This window comes from Nothoprocta perdicaria, unplaced genomic scaffold, assembly GCF_003342845.1.
Source record: "Nothoprocta perdicaria isolate Ctin4 unplaced genomic scaffold, notPer1 scaffold_67, whole genome shotgun sequence".
Classification (NCBI taxonomy): Eukaryota; Metazoa; Chordata; class Aves; order Tinamiformes; family Tinamidae; genus Nothoprocta; species Nothoprocta perdicaria.
Window position 1 is genome coordinate 1,864,824 of NW_020455943.1, and position 18,301 is coordinate 1,883,124.

Genomic DNA, 18,301 nt, shown 5'->3' on the forward strand with positions numbered 1-18,301 from the left:
CTAGGTGGTTGCTCCAGCCTGGAGAGGAGATTTGCTGCTGACCCCTGTGTTCTCTGAGGAAAACATATGAACAAACAAAAACCTTCCTTCAGTCTTTGGGATTGTTTTACTATTTGTAGTGATCACAGAGAACAAACTGTCGATGGTCAGGAAATGCAATGGGAAAATCAGAGGCTGACATCCAGGTCTTACTGCTATGCATGAGAAATGAGCAAAAAAATGAAGAAAAAGAAGTCGACAAAATGACTATCTGACAACAAGGCATTTTTGCCTTGCATGTCCAAGTCCTTACAAAAGGGCAGGTGAGAATAAGGCTTTTCTTAGCCTGCTTTGTGGGCACAGAGCCACTTGCTGGGCAGAGCAGAGCTGGGCTGCTGGCTTGAGGGCAAAGTGCCCCAATGGGCAAGCGGGCGCTGAAAGAAAAAAAAAAAAAAACAAAAAAAAAAAAAAAAAAGGAAAAGAAAGAAAAGAAAAAAAGAAAAACTTTGTATTTCAGCTCGGAGATCAGCCCGGGATTTCGCCGAGTCCAGGCAGTATTACGCGGGACGGCAATGAACGTGGTTGTCCCGGCAAAGTGGAGGCAGCTGCCGCCGCCCCGGGATCCCGCCGGCCGCGGCGATGCCCAACGGTTTCTCTCAAACTTGGCTCCTAACGGTCGGCCCCAACGGTCGCTTCCAACGGTCGCCCCTAACGGTCGCCTCCAACGGTCGCTTCCAACGGTCGGCCCCAACGGTCGCCCCTAACAGTCGCCTCCAACGGTCGCTTCCAACGGTCGCCCCTAACGGTCGCCTCCAACGGCCGCCTCGGGCGGCCCCGCCCCGCCCCGCCCGGCCTCGCCCTCGGGGCGCCGGGCGCCTCCCGCGCTGACACCGCCCCGGTGTCCCCGCCGGGCGGCAGGTGGCGGCGGCGGCCGCCCCTTCCCTCCCTCCATCCCTCCCTCCCTCCGTCCCTCCCTGGCTGCGCGGCTCCCTCCCTCCCTCTCGTGGGCCGCCCGCGGGCGGAGGGCAGCGGCGCCCGCCCTGCGCTTTGTGTGCGGCGGCGGGCGGCGCGGTGCGGTGCGCGCGGCGGGGCGGCGGGGGCTCCGCTCCTCCCGGTGCGAGACGGGGCGGGACCCAGCGGCTGCGCGGAGCGTTCCCCGAGAGCGGGCGGCGATGGAGTGAGCGCCGCGCAGGGCCATGGAGGCGGCCGCGCTCTGCCTGCTCCTCTGCCTGCGCGCAGGTAGGTGGCGGCGCCCGGCGCGGCGCGGTGCTGCGCTGCGGGCGCGCGAAGTTGGCGCCGCGGCTGACGCGGAGTTTTTTTGTGCCTCCTCCAGCCGCAGGGTTCGGCGTGGACCCCTCGCTGCAGATCGACGTGCTGTCCGAGCTGCGGCTGGGCGCGGCGGCGGCGGGCGTGCGCCAGGTGCCCGGGCTGCACAACGGCACCAAAGCCTTCCTCTTCCCAGGTAGGGACCCCCCTGCGCGCCCTTTCCTCGGAAATGCGCCCGGGAAGCTGATCCCGGGGTCGGGGCGCGCTCCTCGCCTCGGAACTTGGAGCGGCGGCTCGAAAATGGCTCTCAGTTGGTGGCTGAACTTGCGCCGGGCTAGGCTGCCTTCGTGTTGCATTTTAAGTTGCACTTCGGTGGCGTGTGGGTGCCTTGCATGAAGCTGGAGTCGGGAATATGCTTGCAGGAAAAATCCTCATCCTCATTTAAAAAGGCAAATAAAAAACGCAAGTCTAAGAATGACCTTTAAACGCAAATCTCTTATCTGACAGCTAAGGAAGCTTTTCATATTGTGTTTTGTTTTATTTTATTTTATTTATTTTATTTTATTTTATTTTATTTTATTTTATTTTATTTTATTTTATTTTATTTTATTTTATTTTATTTTATTTTATTATTTTATTTTCTAATTGCCTGTATAAGAGCACGAAACACGGCTCAACACGAGCACATTTCTGCCTCAATTTGTAGTTCCAAAAATACAGACGTGGATACGGGCTCCTCGCGCCGTGCTGGGAGTTCGGGCTCCGCTCCGGAGGAATTCCTGGTGCAACAGGCAAGGGGCTGCGCTTCCCGCCCCGAGCGGCTGCGCTTGCAGGGAGATAAGGGCTGCAGAGAGGATTTCTCTCGTGTTCGCCTTAACGAGATAATTTATCAGGAGCTAATAGTTGCCGAAGGGTTTTTTGTGCTTTAAGGTGATGCCTGTAGCGGTGCCCTTCCCGCTGCCGCCAGCGTGTGTCACTGTGGGCGCTCCTGTCACCCGGCACCCGCTGTCCCCGAGCAGCCACCGGCCGATGCTCCCGGAGAATCCCCAGGTTCCCTTTTTCTCCAGTTGCCCTTGCTTTGTGAGAGCACTTGTAGTTCGCAAAGGGCTGGCCGATTTAGCTGCAGCAAGGGAGGACAGGGCTTCAGATTTACACGCAAACCTGTTCATTCGCTCAGAGGAACTGAGCGGGGTTGGGGCGTGGGCGGCAAGGCGAAGCCGATTTGGCCCGAGGAAGTGGTTGAAGCCACTGTCCCTTGGAAAGTGTTTAGCACCTTGCAGGGTTCAATGCACTTTTCCTGGTACTGAATAATTGGACGGCTGACATCCATAGGGTAGATGGAGGCCTCCCTAAGAGGATGGGTCTTCATTTTTCCAACTTGCGTTTGGGAACATAGACATTTCCATGCTCCCTCAGACCACTTCTTGTTTTGCTCTTAGAGCTACCACCTTGGGAACATTGCTGCAATGTGTGCTTTTTAGTTTATATACTTGCAGTATGTAAATCTGAAATTTATGACCCGCTGACTTCAAATTTTATTTTTACCCTCTTTTTACCTAAGTCAAAGCCATAGCCATTAGACCCAAGTTACTTGTCTATAAAGACACAAATGACTTTAAATGATCTATGAACTTACTCTCAAAGCTTTAAATAGTGTTCCTTTTTCTTTGTTGTCTTCAGAAACTGATTTTTTTGTGTGTGTGTCACTTCTGTATTTTGCCCTTAGACTGTTTTGGTAGACCATGGCGTAAATCCTCATTTGTAAATCCCCTTCAGATGAATTGGTGGTGTTGTGCTTCCTACTGGCAAGAGCCAGAAGTTCTTGCTGGTGCTATCAGCCTGAGGAAGGTTGAAGCTCAGATTCCTGTTAGATTCCTCTCTACCAAACTCGTCCTTTATATACATGTAACCAAACAGAAGGGCTAAATGGAAGTCATTATTTTAGAAAGTATCCTAAGAGTGGCAGGTTGAGCTGCTGGCAGATAACAGACAATTAACCTTATATGTACAGTGAAAGCAGAATAGTCTCCTTCAGCTTGTGGGTGAAAAGTCAGTTTTGTCCGAGTAGAACTTATTTAATTGGGTGCAGAATCATTTATCATTATGAGAAATTTAGTGTCTAATTTGCTACTCTGATAAATTCTTCTTTCAATAATTGATTTTCAAAGGAACTTCTATTTCTAGACCACAGAGCAGACAGAGTTCCTCAGTGAAGGATCTTTTTGGGTCTGTTCGAGGCCCCACCCTTGAGTAGTCCTTACATGGTTGCTGATGTAGAAATATATCTAGCCATGTGAAATTTGCAGTCAATTTTACATACAAAATAAAAGACTTGTGAAACAGTCTTTACTGTTGGTAGGATTAGACTGATGGTCTTGAATCTTGAAGCTTTTCAGATTCCTGATGCTTCCTGACTGTAGTGGATGGTGGCACCTGGATGGTACCATGGCAGTCCTGCCCGGTTTAGCTGCAAGGATTTCTTTTGCTATAGAAATGTGATTTACAAAGTAATTGCAAAATGTTCCAGTGTAGCTTGTGGGAAGATACAAATATGAGTACAAAATAGGAGGAAGTCTTCCAAAATGCTAGTGTTGCTATATATGAACATCTGCCAACACTTCTAGCTAACAGATTATTATGTCAAAATATGTTGAGAATAAAATTATTCCTCTGGCCAGACTAGAACAGAAGTCAGAAGATCTATGGCAAAACTTCTTTCTGCTGGTGACTTTTCCCTTAAGTGAGTGACATTTTCAATACCTCAGTTTATCCTTTGCAAAATAGGGTTAACATTTAAAGTAACACCTAAGTCAGGTAGGTAGGTGGAAGTGTGATTAGTGTGTTTGAGGAGGCTTTGAATTCCTTTTGGAGGCCTGCCAATTATGCTCATCCTTATACTTCTGTCTTTGTGAATATACCACATAAGAACAATTTGAGCAGAGGAGTGGAGATTAAAGAAAATTGTAGCCATTTTCTTATGAGAATGCAAAATTCCAGTTGCTGCAAGAGCACTTGTTACACATGTAACTGTTTGTCTGCCTGTTGGATTCTCAAAACCGAAACCAACAGCTGGAGAGTATTAGAGATTTTGGAGGTATTGGGAATATGACTTAAGTCAGGTATTCTGACCTGTAGTAGGAAATTGCTCTGAAATATGTGGATCTAAATAAGGGCTGTAATGGTAACTTTGTTTCTTTCTGAGAGTCCTCTATGTAGCAACTTTTTCTCAGCCTCCTCGATTTCAGGCTCCATGTTACAGTCTTTTTAATTTAATTTTATTTTTTCCCCAACTGCTCTTGCAAGTAAACGCTATGAATCACACTAGCCTTGTGCAAAGCATGTGAGCAGTAATAGACACATCTTTCAACCACCTCCAGCAGCTGTGGAGTGCGGAAGGCTCCCTCTAAATCAAGCAGAGAGTCTCAAAATAAACATGAAAGCAAGGTGATGTGAAAGGAAAATATACACCCACCGAAGAGAGAGCATAAAGGGAGGATGCAGTCAGACACTTCCACGTACAGGAACTTTTTATCTAAGGCAAGTGTAAGAAGGCCTGACAACATGGAAGTGGGAGGGCTCGGGGATCTTTGCTTTGAGTTGGAAATTTTGCCTTCAGATGAGCGTTTTTTCCCAGTTTGGATATGTAAATTTTAACGTGGTTATAAGCAGGGCTTACGTAAGCTTGATGAGGAGGGACAGTGCTGGAGGCAGTGTATGGTAGATTATGATGGGGAACAAGAAGTGCTATAAAACACCAAAGAGCTGATTTAATCTGTCAGTATGATGCATGAAAGGACTTCACAGTAATTTTTTTTTTTTTTTTTTTGAATTGGATCTTGCTGGTACAAACTACAGCTAAAAAATAAAGCTAAAATAGGGCACTTCATATAAATGGCTTCTTATATATTGCTGCATAGCTAGATGATTAGCCCACTGTGTGAACAAAAAATGCTAGAAAGACAATATTGCTACTTATATATCCAGTATCCCTTGGTAAGATCACTGGTTTCTGACCTGTGGGATCATCTCTTAGTATTATTAAATGAGATCGAATAGCAGCTTTAAATTTTTCTCTTATTATAAAAATAGGTTTTTGGCTGGCTGTGCACTTCACACACTTTTTTTTTTTTTTTTTTTTTTTTCCTTGCCACCTGTCACTGGAACCATGGACAGCTGCTCTCTCCTGCTTCCAGCTGAGCCTGCTGAAAATGTTCCTGTTCCCAGCTGCTTGTCACTGCCCAGGGGCAAGAGGTTACTGTCCCCACAAGAAAAAGCAAAGCAAGAGATCATATGAGCACCCCCTAATGCTTAAAGGCAGCCAGCTTCTGGAGCAACCCTGTGCTGATGTATGTTAGTGATATATAAGATATATATCCCCTATAAGATCCCCTTTCTCCAGCAGTGCCAGAGGCCAAAGTCCTCTCCTAGAGGAACCTTACCAGGCAGTGGCGGGAGAGGCCACTCCTGTGCCCAGCTGGAATAACTGACTGTAAGTGAGTGTCTGTCTGCAGCAGCCTTGTTTCTCTCTCAGGATCAATGAATCCTCCAAATTTGGGACCTCCAGCATAGAGGTCACTGGTGGATATTTAATATTCCCAGAACTTTTTGAGGGGGTGGAAAAAAACTCCTATCCCATAGTTTTGGGAAGACTAAAATAACTGAAAATAACTCCAATACTTGCTAAAAATGAAACTTTTTTCGGTGCTGGAAGTGCTAACGTGAACAACCCCCCAGCAGCTCAGTAGCCAGAGACCCAGATTCTGAACAACCTGGAGCAGCAGCTTGTGCATCGCATTGGCGCCCGCTTGGCCCTGCCACCTTCCGCACCTCCCAGCACTGAGCCCTGCCTGTCCCTTGCATGTCCTCACTCGCTGCTGGTGGCTCCTGCTGGAGCTGCGGAGTGGGGCTGGCTGCTGTGGGGCAGCCTTGCTGCACAACTGCACAACTAACAGCCGCCTTCCCGGTGGTGGCAGCGGCGGCAGGAGGGGCTGCTTGGACAGCCTGTGCTGCTTGGAGAGGCTCTGCAAAACGGAGCAGGTGAAATGTGAGAGACCTGCGTGCAGCTCCGCTCTTGAGCTGGGCTGTCACGTGGAGCTATGCACTCGAGGAGGACACGTTTTTTACTGCTGAATAATAATAAATAAACCTCATATTGGAGATTGTGTTGTGCTGTGTGCTAGATCCTGCCATGCTGGCTTATTTATAAAAGATGAGAAAGCTATTGAAGGAATGATGTTGACTTATGAATAAGAAGGAAGGCTATAGGATACAGAACTGAGAAGTGGAATCTAAATGTGGGCTGATATACTGCAGATGGCAGAGAAACTTGATTTCTAAAATGATGCCTGAAATCCCTGTATGTGGTTGTTAATGCCTAGTTAATGCAGAATGATGTTAGGGAATGATAGGGAACTTGGCCTGTAGCGTTTAGGGATTGTAACTCTCTAATACTGGAAGTTTCAAATAATGTCTTTGAGAATGTGCTTTAGTCGTATAAAGCCTTGTGAAGGCTTAAGTGTAGAGCAGTAATGTTGTTTTAAGGATGGCTGTAAACCTGATGTCACTGTTCACTGCAAAAAAAAGTAAGAGACTTGACATAAAATTTCTGTTTTACTCTTTTTTTAAAAATTTTTCTATAGTGGGCTTTTGGGGAGGGAGGAGATGAGGAAATAAACAAAAATTTAAATATTCCTTCTGAAGTAATTGAGATTTTTTGCAAGTATTTGTTTCTTTTGCTGTGTATCTCAGTGTGGGTGCTTGGCGCCTTCTGGTGTATCCAGGCAGCTTAGACACCACAGGAAGACCAGATGTGGGGAGAGAAGATAGGTGCTTGTTGACGTAACTTACTTGCCACGATCCTGGGGGGAATCCATGCCAAACAGCACAGATTCCGTGGCTTTGGCTCAGCTTAAAAGGCCAGCTAAAACCTCTCTTCCGCTTTGCCCTCCCCAATAAACATGTACCTGTGTTAGGAATTAGCTCACATTCAGCTCCTCTGGTTAGGAGGAATATCATACTTTGCAGGTAGTCTCCTTGACTTCAGTAGGATTTTGCTGACCTGCTATTCCCTTTTAACCAAGTGTCTTGGCTACTACAGCCAGACTGGGATAGAGCTTCGGCAGGGCTCAGCTGGGCGCGTTTCCTCAGAAGCTGGGGAGCAGTGTGAGGAGCAGCCCTGGGCAGATGTGGAAGGAGAACAGAGGAGTTTGGTGCCCGGGGGCTGTGCAGTGCCCCAGCACAGGAGTCGCCCCCTCCCGCTGCTCTAGCACAGTGCACACGTACTGTGTGGGGCTGGCAGCGAGACCCCGTCTGCTCGGAGCCCCTGGCACCTCGCTGCACGTGTGGCACGAGAGGCAGGGACTGTGGTGGGGAGCTGTCAAGTGTGTCTTCCCATATTGCTGGGGGAGGATTCAGTTAGCAGAGGGTAGGGACGTGGGAAACTGCCCTTACGTAACTGCTTTGTTGTACATAGTCCTGGGGTCTAGAGCAGCTGAGACGAGCTGGGTGAAGTTTCAAAAATATTTTTGTTTGTTTATTTTTATTGCATCCATGTTTGCTCTTCAGTGAGGTTTCAGAGTGGACAGCAGCGTTTCCTGCGTGTTCCTTTATGTTGCAGGTTGGTCTTCATGTCTGTTCTCCCCCTCGCTTTCACACAGCGCTCATGTTGTACGACCTGAGAAATTGGTGTCCTCCTCTCTCCTTGCCCCATGGTTCTAGTCCATACTCACAAAGGCACAGAGATGCTGGCTCAGAAAAGGAAGAACAGCTAATTTTGCTGCTTCCACTGCCTCTGGAGGGAGGTACAGAACGGAGCTCCTAAGTTATTTAAAACCAGTGGTAAGAGCTGGAGCTCATACACAGCTGTCACGGGAAACCACTTTTGTGTAGCTGCTCTTCAGTTCCCCATATGTTACCATGTTTGGTTAGATGTTGAAGTGCAAATCCACTGAGGAGCATTGTTTTCATCTCTGTTTTTAAGACAGAGCTAGGTGTGGGCTGAAGCACTAGGCAAAACTCCCCCAAAATCATTGAAGAGCTACTTCTTGATGTGCTTTTGTGTCCATCATTTTTATATTTGTGCTTAAAATGTGCTACTTTGCCCTTCTCCAAATTAGCCTACAACTTTTCAATGCAAAATATGAAAAGAAATATGACAAGGGTATTCTGTTAAGTTTTTGCCTGGTCATCCATTGTTTTTAATAATGAATATCCATTATGACTGCTCACTTGGATATTTCAGGTAGCTGTCACTGGATTTTAAAACATTTAAGACAAATTTGTCATGAAGATGTTATGTAAGTTTTGGTCCCATTCAGGGAGTAAGTTATTTCTTCTTTTTTTCTTTAAAATGTTTTGGAAAAAACATACTGTAGCCAGCTTTAGTGTGCAAGAATATATCAGAAAAAAAAAATCCTAATGCATGTGTTAATATCTACAATATCTTTTAGTTCACTTTTCTTTCTTCATGCGACTGTTTTTTTTTATGTTACTGATGACTTCAGAGAGAAATAGGAATTTAGAAAACTGACTTTTGTGTTTTGCCTTCTTGGGAGATGTTACAACTCATGTGCAACAGGAAAGTGCAAAATAATGAGCATGGTATAAAAACATGACTACTCTAAAAGAGAATGTGGAGGAGGGTGCTCAGAAGGGTTTTAGCAGATTAACATATTTGCAGCAGCAACAACATTGTTTGAGTAGACTGTAATGTTTCCAAAGGAGCCATTACAATCAATATTGCTAGTGATCCATAACTGAGAACTCTTTAGTGGAATTTGAGTGGCAATTTTCCCTGTAAAAACATACAGACCTACAGTTTTAGAGTTATTCTCTGTTAGACTGACTAATGATCATACTGTTCTCCCGGTATTAATGCTCTATGATTGTAATTCGACAATGGTTGTGTGCTTACTGTTCATCTGATTGAGAACAGTCACTGTAAGGAAGGCACAAGCCAACCTTGACTCCACGGCTTGGATGTAAGAGTCTCTAAACACAGCTGCCTGATGAGCCAGCTAGGCTCCTAAGGAGCTTTTGTGGGTTTGAGGTCAATAATCAGTGTTTTAATAGCTCCCTGAACATGTATTGGTGTAAGGGGCTGTGGCTGCTCCAAAGGCACTCTACGATTTCCCGACGCACTGGCTGGCATCTCTCAAACTCAAAATAGCCTCCAACTCTGCTCTGCTCCCATTCAGGGAGCAGGTTAAACCTGAGGAGAAACTTGTGTACTCAGCAGTGCTCTTAAGAGTCTCCACAGCCAGAATTTGCTTCTGAAATGCAAGGAAAGCTTTTTCTTGTGTTTTCACTGTGATTGTGTCTGGGTTATTGCATTCACTTTGGTTTTTTGGCGTTTCTGTAAAATATCAAAAAGAAAATCAGCAAACTTAGTAGTTCTGGGCTCCCCAGTACAAGAGGAACTTGGAACTTACAGAGAAGGTCCAGCATAGAGCAACACAGATGATTAAGCGACTGGAACATCTATCGTACGAGGAAAGTCTAAATGAGCTGGGCCTATTGAACCTGGAGAAGAGAAAGTTGAGAGGAGATCTCATCAGTAGATGTAAGATCAGTAGATTGAGGGGACAATGTAGAGAGGAAGGGACCAAGCTCTTCTCAGGGGTGACCAGTGACAGGACAAGGGATAATGGGTACAAGTTGAAATACAGGCAGTTCCATCTCCATGTGAGGAGGAACTTCTTTCCTGTGAGGGTGACAGAGCCCTGGCACAGGCTGCCCAGGGAGGCTGGGGAGTCTCCTTCTCTGGAGATCTTCAAAACCCACCTGGATGTGCCCCGTGCTCTGGGTGTCCCTGCTGGAGCAGGGGGCTGGACTAGATGGTCTCTAGAGGTCTCTTCCAACCTCAACGATTATGGGATTCTGTGATAGGAGTAAAAATGCCTGGCTCACTGAGACAGATTCAGAAAGCACTAAGTATGTACAGCTTATCCAAGCAAGGACAGAAGTGCTGCATGTGTCTAATATTAGAAGTATCTTAGAGGTTTAGAATGAAGGAATTATTTAGTATTCAAAGAGCTGCACTAGAAGTAACAAGATATTGTAAGTGGAGAGGATTTAAGATAAAAGAAGGCTTTTGTAGTGAGCTAGCTTATATAGTAGAGAAACTACTGAATGGAAGTGGTGGAAATCTCCATAATTTTGATTTTGTACAAGACAGCATTAAAAAAGGAGGCATTATCCATGTTATCATCATTGTGAGACATTCAGTTAATGAGCTGAAGGCAAAGTAGATGACCCTGGAAGTCTTCCTATAATCTGGAGATCTGAATTGCCCTAATATGGGAGAGATTTTTCAAAGCTATGGAATATCAAGAGTATTATTCATTAAAATCAAGTCAGTGCCTTTGCGTATGGAAATAAATACTAAAACTGTTCCTAGGTGCACTTGAGTTTATTTTAACGGTGCTCAGGTGAAAACAAGCTTACAAGAGCAAGAAAATTGGGTTTGGCTGCATTTCTAATTTTAACTCATTCATGTATTTTAACCCCCCTGCCTAATCCACTGGGGTTAGCAGGCAGATTCATATAAAGCACAAATCCACTAATATCTGTTTTTAAAGTAAATTTCCTGCAGGAGAATCTGAACTTTTGGACTTGGTGCCTCTAGGAATTGTAGCTTGAGTCCCGGTGTGTATCACACAGCATATGAAATATCCTTCAGTTTGTTATTCCCAATTCACAGATTTTCTAGCCTTTTTCTTCCCTGGGCATCAGAGCAAATACCAGATTAGCAGAGGTTTTCTTCAGTCTTGGTTATTTTGGTGGTCTAGGTGCGATTTCCCTCCTTTAGTCATGACCATGGTGCGTGCTGGCCCTGCTCCCCTCATTGCTTTGAGCACCTGATTTCTGCCTAGGGTTCGCTCGCCCACCTTCCCTTTCCATCTGCTGCTGTTTGCTCAGCCCTTGCCAGGGCCCTGTGGCTGCCAGCAAAATTGTTGCATGGGTCTGGCGTGGCTCTAGCATTTTATTTACATATATATATTTTTTTTTCCAATGGTGGCCTTTCCAATGCTTTTATTGTGTTGCTTTTGTTGTTGGGATGAAGGTTTGGGCTTTCTATTTTGAAACAAACAAGCAAATAAATCTGAGTTGATGACTGATTTCATTTTCTTTAATTACAAAAGATCATTTTCTTATTAATGCTCTATTCCATTGTATGCACGGAGTGAAAATAGCAAGATGCAGTGCTTAATTTGAGCCAAAGGCTTTTTATACTCATAATGTGAATGTAAAAAGTTGTACTGCAAAAGCTGGGATGAGAACTTCCAACATAATCCCATTGCAAAGAGGGAGAAACCATTAGGAGAGGCAGAGGAAAGCTGATCCTGCCAGGGCATCAGCCAATCCAGGCTTTGGGTGGCCGCCCCTCTCGAGTAGCCGCAGAGGTCCCAGGAAGGGGAACTACTGGGAGGAGATGCCTGATCAGAGACCACGGGTAGGACTCCGAGTCTTTGGTCCCATCCGGGCTGTGACCAAAATCAAACAACAAGCATGTGCTGAAATGCTGTATGTTGGAGAAGCCTGAATCATGCAGTATCTTCTGAGAGGAGGGTACTTTGTGTAATCCACCTTGAGCTACATCCAGCAGAGTTGCTTGTGTGGTTTATTACTGCTGTTAGTTTGCACTGGGTAATTGATTCCATTCCCCGTCTCTAATCCTTGATAGCTGTTTCCAGATGAAGAAGACGGGCTAAGAGCCCTGCTTCCTTCTCGGGTCTGCTCCCCGTGGTGCGACTTGTGAACTTTTACAATCCTGACCATGCTACATACCTAGGACCTGGAAATAAACTCACTCTCTTAGCAGTGCTCGTGTGTGCTGTGCCTTTATTGCAGGTGCAGTAGGGCTGGAGGACCACCCATTATTTGTCAGGACTCCTCAGCCTGGGTCCTGGTGCTGCAAGTGTTGCTCGCTGTGAGATTTCTACCTGTTGCAAGGTCAGCGTGACAGAGCTGCCCATATGGCAGGACACAGCCCAGCAGAGCCGGCTTCATAGCCACAGATGGCAGCAGCAAGGAAAACAAGGCGGCTTCATTCTCCCCTGCAGGCTTCAGGGGATTTTCAAAGCAGCTTCTGAAACTCATTTTTGTTCCTAAAGGTGTGTGTGTGAGTGTGTGTGCGTGTACACATATACACGTGTAAATATACACGTATATTTACAAAGCTGTACCAGCTGCAACCTTTTAAATGTAGCCAGAACCTAATTCAAAACGAAGCAAACAGAAATGCCACTCTTCATGAGCTCTGTATTCTTGTTCAAACGTAATTGGTTTTATATTGGTGTTGGCCCCAAACAATTTAAACAACTTCATTGCAAGCAGCAGCGCTCGGTGCTGCTTGCTGGGGATGAAATAAAAAGTGTTTGGAATTTGAAGAGGGATTGATATCAGTGTTGGAAAGCAGACTGGGGAGAACTAGGAATCAAAATGCTCTTGTATCTTTTAATTGATAACCCAGAAACTATGAATCACCAGGAAACTTGACAATAATAAATATCTGATGCAGAGCTTTACAACACACTTTATTTTCCGAACAGCTGAATGTCTATAGCAAGAACAGAAATTGTCTCTTATCTTTGCCATTTTGTTGTCATGCTCACAGTTCCCATGGAGTAGCTGCCTCTCTCGGTGATGGGATCTTGCGTGACGACATACTGACAGCAAAAGAGAGCATTTTCTGTAGGCAGGGACCGTGCTTTCCTGTATCATGCCCAGATTTAGAAGGGCCCCACGGTACTTTTGGACGGTGCCTCTGCTGCGTTGGTGTGTGCATGACTTTCAGAAATAAAAGCTCAGGAGCGCTCGTAGGCTGCTGCTGATTCACTGCTATAGATTTCCATGAGAATAACCTGAGCCTCGTTGCCTTTGACAGTTTGGTGGGAGTTAGTTGTTTCGGTAGTGATCCCGAATGTTTCAGATCTGTTTCAGCCTCCAGCGTGAGGAATACAGACTTCCAATCTGGAGACGCAGAAATGAGGAGTTCAAGTTTTCTTGAAAGGAGGTTTCTCATCCTCTTGTTTGCAAAAGCCTGAGCAACTGCCTATAGAAATATGCTATTTTAAATATTGCAACTAGAACTTCCTTCCTTCCTTCCTTCCTTCCTTCCTTCTTTCCTTCCTTCCTTCCTTCCTTCCTTCCTTCCATCCATCCATCCATCCATTCATCTATTTTTTTGCCTGCTGAGTCTGAAAGCCCTGAAACCCTCAGATATGGATCCTTCTTATTTTTGATGGGTGCACTTGACCTGTTACTGTTTCATTTACAGCAGGCTGTTCCTGCTTCTGGCTCTGCAGGAAATTCCTTCTTTGCTGGAAGGACCACAGCCTGATGCTCAAATGCATTTTTATAGTGGGGTGGATCCAGCCACTTCATCTCTTTGAATGTATTTCCCTGCCTTTTAAGCATCTGCTTGCCAAACTAAGTGCTGTAGCTGTGCACTAGCACTGTGTGCATTAGCACTCTGATGCTGACAAAGCGAAGCTCCTCGAGGCTCGGGGAATAATGTTGCCCTGGTCTGTAATCTGCAAAGGGAATTGCCCTTAGCAGCATCCTGAGAGCTTCAGAGGGACAGCTGGGTTCTGCTTGTGCAGTTGGTGGCTGGAGGTGGAAGAGAGGATGCACCTTCCCCATAAAATGATCTAGTTAAAAGTTGGTACCATAATTGTTTTGTAGTGTAAATCCCCAGGGATTTGGCTGAGTTTGATTGTTTTTCAGTGGATGGCACCTGCCCAGTTGTTTTGTAGACTTGCAGAGGTGCAAAGGGGGCTAATCTAGCAGTGGCAATTGGTAGCCACACTGTGAGCAGACAGGCTTAGCATTGCCAAAGCAGTCAGCTCAGTGTGACTGCCCTTAGTTTCCAGAGTGGCCAGCAATAAACTTGGAGGCTCAATCTATTCCCTACTATAATGAATCTCAAGCTAGCATTGAATCATCTCTTTCTGCTGAATGCTCCAAGGCAGAAACAGATTTTCGGTGTTATCATTATTTTACATTGAATGCATAATATATAACAGCTGTAGCTTGCCCTGGACAGTCCTGGTTTGCAATCTCTGTCCTGAAGTCATCCCAGCCAGTGCCAGGAGCTGGTGTAAATGACTGCGGGCTCCCTGCTGATCAATGATCAGATTCTACCATGTCAGATAGAGGGTTCCCCCTTCCCCTCTATTAAATATGTTCTATTTCTGTTTCATTGGATGTAGTTGACAATTTTGAACATCCCTTAATTTTTTTTTTTTTAAATAGAAATAAAAGCAAAAGCGAAAAGGTTAACAAACCAAGCAAAAACTACCTGGGGACTTGGAGCGTGGAGAGCAAAACATTACTAACAAAGTGCTTTGAATGAAATCATGATTGCTTATGCAAATACACACACTATTCCAGATTAGACAAGGGAGTTTGGTGCTTAACAATGATTTGGCAGCAGCAGACAAGGATCAAGCATACATGTCCACACGTGAAGTCCTCTTGTCCTGTCCATAAACCCTCGCCTCCACTGGATATGTCTTTAGCCATGCCAAAATAACTTAGATTTTTTCATTACATGTAACATTCACACAAATATATAGCTTATAGTCAGAATTCTGGCTGGAAGTAATATGAATATTTTTTTTTGGCTATTGGTGTAAACGGTCAATGTAATTGGAGGATGGAGAATATGATTTTTCAGAGACAGGTCCTTGTGCGAGCTCCTGTGTCAGTGCGTTGTTCTGAGGTACAGCCCAGGCCAGCCTGTTCTAAGTTGGACCATGGCCCTTTCTGGATGGTACATCCAGTAGTTCCACAGGAACTTAAGGAAAAATTTCTTAGCAGTGAGAGTGACAGAGCTTTGAAACTGGATTCCCTTCCACCCTTAACGATTCTACAGTTCTGTGGTTCTGTGTTCAGAGTAAGGAAAGCTGCAAAGAAAAGGTGGTGGGAACCTCCCGCAAGAGCAAACTGATGCTCTTGCCACTGCTTTTATTTGATGCAGTGGTTTGGCTTCAAGTCACTCCTGGTTGGTTTTAGTCTCTTATAGTAGCACTGCAAAAAGCTTCTTTCTAAACTCCTACACTTTGATCTCCTCTAGAGAGGCTAAATCAGGTTGATCCAGTTTTGAACAAATGTAGCTGCTTCCCTTTCGCTGTTCTTGAGGAAATGTAAGGCCACATACATGCAGGAGATGTATGGAAGGAATGAGCCAATGATTTATCAGCTAACGTTGTATGTATCGGTTCAGATAGTCAGGTGTATAAAGGAGCTAGAGTCCACACTTGGATTGGCTTCCCATTCTGCCTCTTTAGCCAGGAGAAGCTGCTTAGATAAAAGCCCAATCAGAACTGTCTCAGATACTGTTGCACCTTGTAGGCTGGGTGAAATTGCTAGTTAACAAAACATAAGCCCAGCATTTTCATAAGAAGAAGTGACACTGAGTTTGTGTATATGACTCTGTTTCCAAATAGTGCAGGAAAATAAAGCAAAACCGAGCTAGCCTTGTTGTTCTTGAGGCTTTATTTACCCTGCAGCCCTTCTTTGCTCACAAACCACTAGAATTAAATTTGGGCGGCTCAGTGAGCTTGGGGAGACACAGAATTGATTTATAGATGCTGCTATTAAAAGCTGGCTGTGTGCACATGAAACTGGAACTGTAGAGCCCAATTAACTAGAACGTCCCTCCCCTTCCGAGCTGCTTCTGCAGATGTTTGGGCTTTCTGTGGTTCCGTTCCTGCTATCCGCTTAGCTTCAGGCGCACTGAAAAGCATGTTCGTTCTTAAGAGAATGTACCCATTCCTTGTAATGGCTTTGTATTTATTGTGATCTAGAAAACATCAGTAACGAATGGCTTGCCCTTAACGTTTTTTTTTTTTTTTTTTTTTTTTAAAAAAAAAAAAAAAAAAAAAAAAAGAAAAGGATGTTAAAGATTGGTCCCTGTCTGCTTCCAAGCGAGCTCCACGTTTGTGTTTTCCTTTATCCCGATCAGGAAGCTGCTGCTAAGAACGTGAGTGCAGAAGGACTCATGACAGTGATTAGAGAATATGTTCCACGTGTGTCCTTCTCTGCTCGCTCTGGTGGGAGCGGACTGTTTATATTGCTGAAATTGTTAATGCAGTTAAACGATCTTCCAGCATGCAAACTGATGTCATTCCACTCTGTTAGTGTCCCTTGGCTAAAAGTGAACACTTTGATGTAATTGTATTTGAGTTGCTTTATGATTTATTAACAGTTCCATTAAAATAGCATGGATGTGTGCTGCAGTGAGGGAGTTGCACTACCCACAGTAGAAAAGATGTGAAGTTTCACAAAAAGAGCCTTGAAGTGTGTTCTTCTTTTTTGGTTTCCCTTCCCTTTTGGATTCTCCCTTGTAGAGGAAAACGGATCCAGTTCAGCCTGGTGCGACACTGTGTAGCAGAGCAGCTAGCTTCTGAGGTGTGGAAATTACCACCTTTCTTAAACCTGTATTACAAAATATTCCTGTTGCATAGACCACAACAAACTGTTAGCTGTCCGTATAGAAGAGCATTAGTATAGACAGGGCTCGAGTGCGGACGCGTGTCTCTGGCACGGCGCGTGCTGGGAGCCCCGCTCCTGCCGCCGGCCGCTCGTGGCTGCTGGGGCGGGGAGCCCTCTGCTTGCGCCCGGCCCCGAGGGTGCCCTGAGTGCACCTCATGGCCACCTTGCAATGATGGGAAGCTTACGAATTGATTTCGTTTCGGCACAGCTGATTACACACTCTAATGAATCGATTTTGTGCATTAAAACCATATATTATTTTATTTCTAGTATAATGTGTTGTGGAAAATCTGAGAATTGTTTCTCTAGCATTTGACATCTTATTTAGTAAATGATCTCTCCAGAGAGCTGAAGGTTGCACCATTTGTGTTGTTATCTTCTATGCAAATCCAGCAGAAGCCTCGTTTCGGTCTCCGTTGTGTGGGGGCTCTTAAAAGCAAAATTGTTTTTGTGTGTGTGCAATTACTCCATGACAAATGTACATGACATCCTGTGCAAGCAGCAGCAACGTTACTGCACAACTGGAGTAACAGTGATTAATTTTTGACAATATATTTTGAGACATGGTGAATTTTAGAGCTCATTTATAACTCTTAGTTAAAGCTGAGTAAATTGCCCCCCAAGAGGTGTTGATTTTTCTTTTTTTAATTAATTCTGCATAGATATTAAGCATAGCATTTTTGTAGGTGGCATAAAATAGTTGCTGTGGTCCCGTTTCACAGCTTAGGCTCGTATCCAGTGGCATCACTCTGGGCAACAAGGTGCACAGGGAGCTGGGCTGCCAGTCGCTCTGTGTGTGGTATGGGACATGGAAGGTGTGTATGGCCATCCATGGAGAGAGTGAAACACCTGTGACCTTGTATTTAACAAAAAAAAAAAGAGAAAAGGAAAACAAAATGCATTTCTTTATTTTTTTTATATATATATATATATATGAATATATATATATATTTAATTGAAATGACTGTCACTTTATGTAAGATCTGATGTTTAAAATAATTTGGTCTCTGCTTTTACCTGTCTGGTTATTTTACTACCAAGATGCAGCTCTTTATTTTGTCATTTTTTTTTCAGCTGCTGAATGGTGTAAAGGAAAATAATACTGTATCCTGAGTCTTTTCTATATTGTTTTTCTTTCAGATACTTCAAGAAGTGTAAAGGCATCTCCAGAAACAGCTGAAATTTTTTTTCAGAAGTTAAGAAATAAGTATGAATTCACAGTGTTGGTGACCTTAAAGCAAGCCCATTTAAATTCAGGGGTTATTCTTTCTATTCATCATTTAGATCACAGGTGAGTACAGCTACCTGCATGCTAGTAATTGAAAGTGAGTGTTTGTGCAGTTAGAAGTTGAAGATAAATTAAAAAAACCTGTTGTGTATGCTGGTCATTTGCAAATACTTATTCACTGTGTGTGTATGTGTGTCATACAGATTCATAAAAATTCACATATCCAAATCTGCCAAGTAGAAGTGGAACAGCTGCCACTCTTTAGATGTCTCTTGCTGCGAAGGGCATGAAAAGCCAGTTCTCTCCAGTTAAGAACCACGTTCTGGG

At 44.7% G+C, this 18,301-nt stretch overlaps 1 protein-coding gene across 1 annotated transcript in view; it reads left to right on the plus strand.

The window, feature by feature from the left end:
- Positions 1 to 1,144: 1,144 nt before the first annotated feature.
- Positions 1,145 to 18,301, plus strand: part of NELL2 (neural EGFL like 2) — a 136,448-nt gene continuing 119,291 nt past the window's right edge. Inside the window, exons 1-3 of the mRNA XM_026050258.1 lie at positions 1,145 to 1,218; positions 1,313 to 1,441; positions 17,887 to 18,037. Coding sequence (XP_025906043.1) covers positions 1,176 to 1,218; positions 1,313 to 1,441; positions 17,887 to 18,037 — 323 coding nt within the window. The 5' untranslated portion in view covers positions 1,145 to 1,175. The remainder of the gene's footprint in view (positions 1,219 to 1,312; positions 1,442 to 17,886; positions 18,038 to 18,301) is intronic.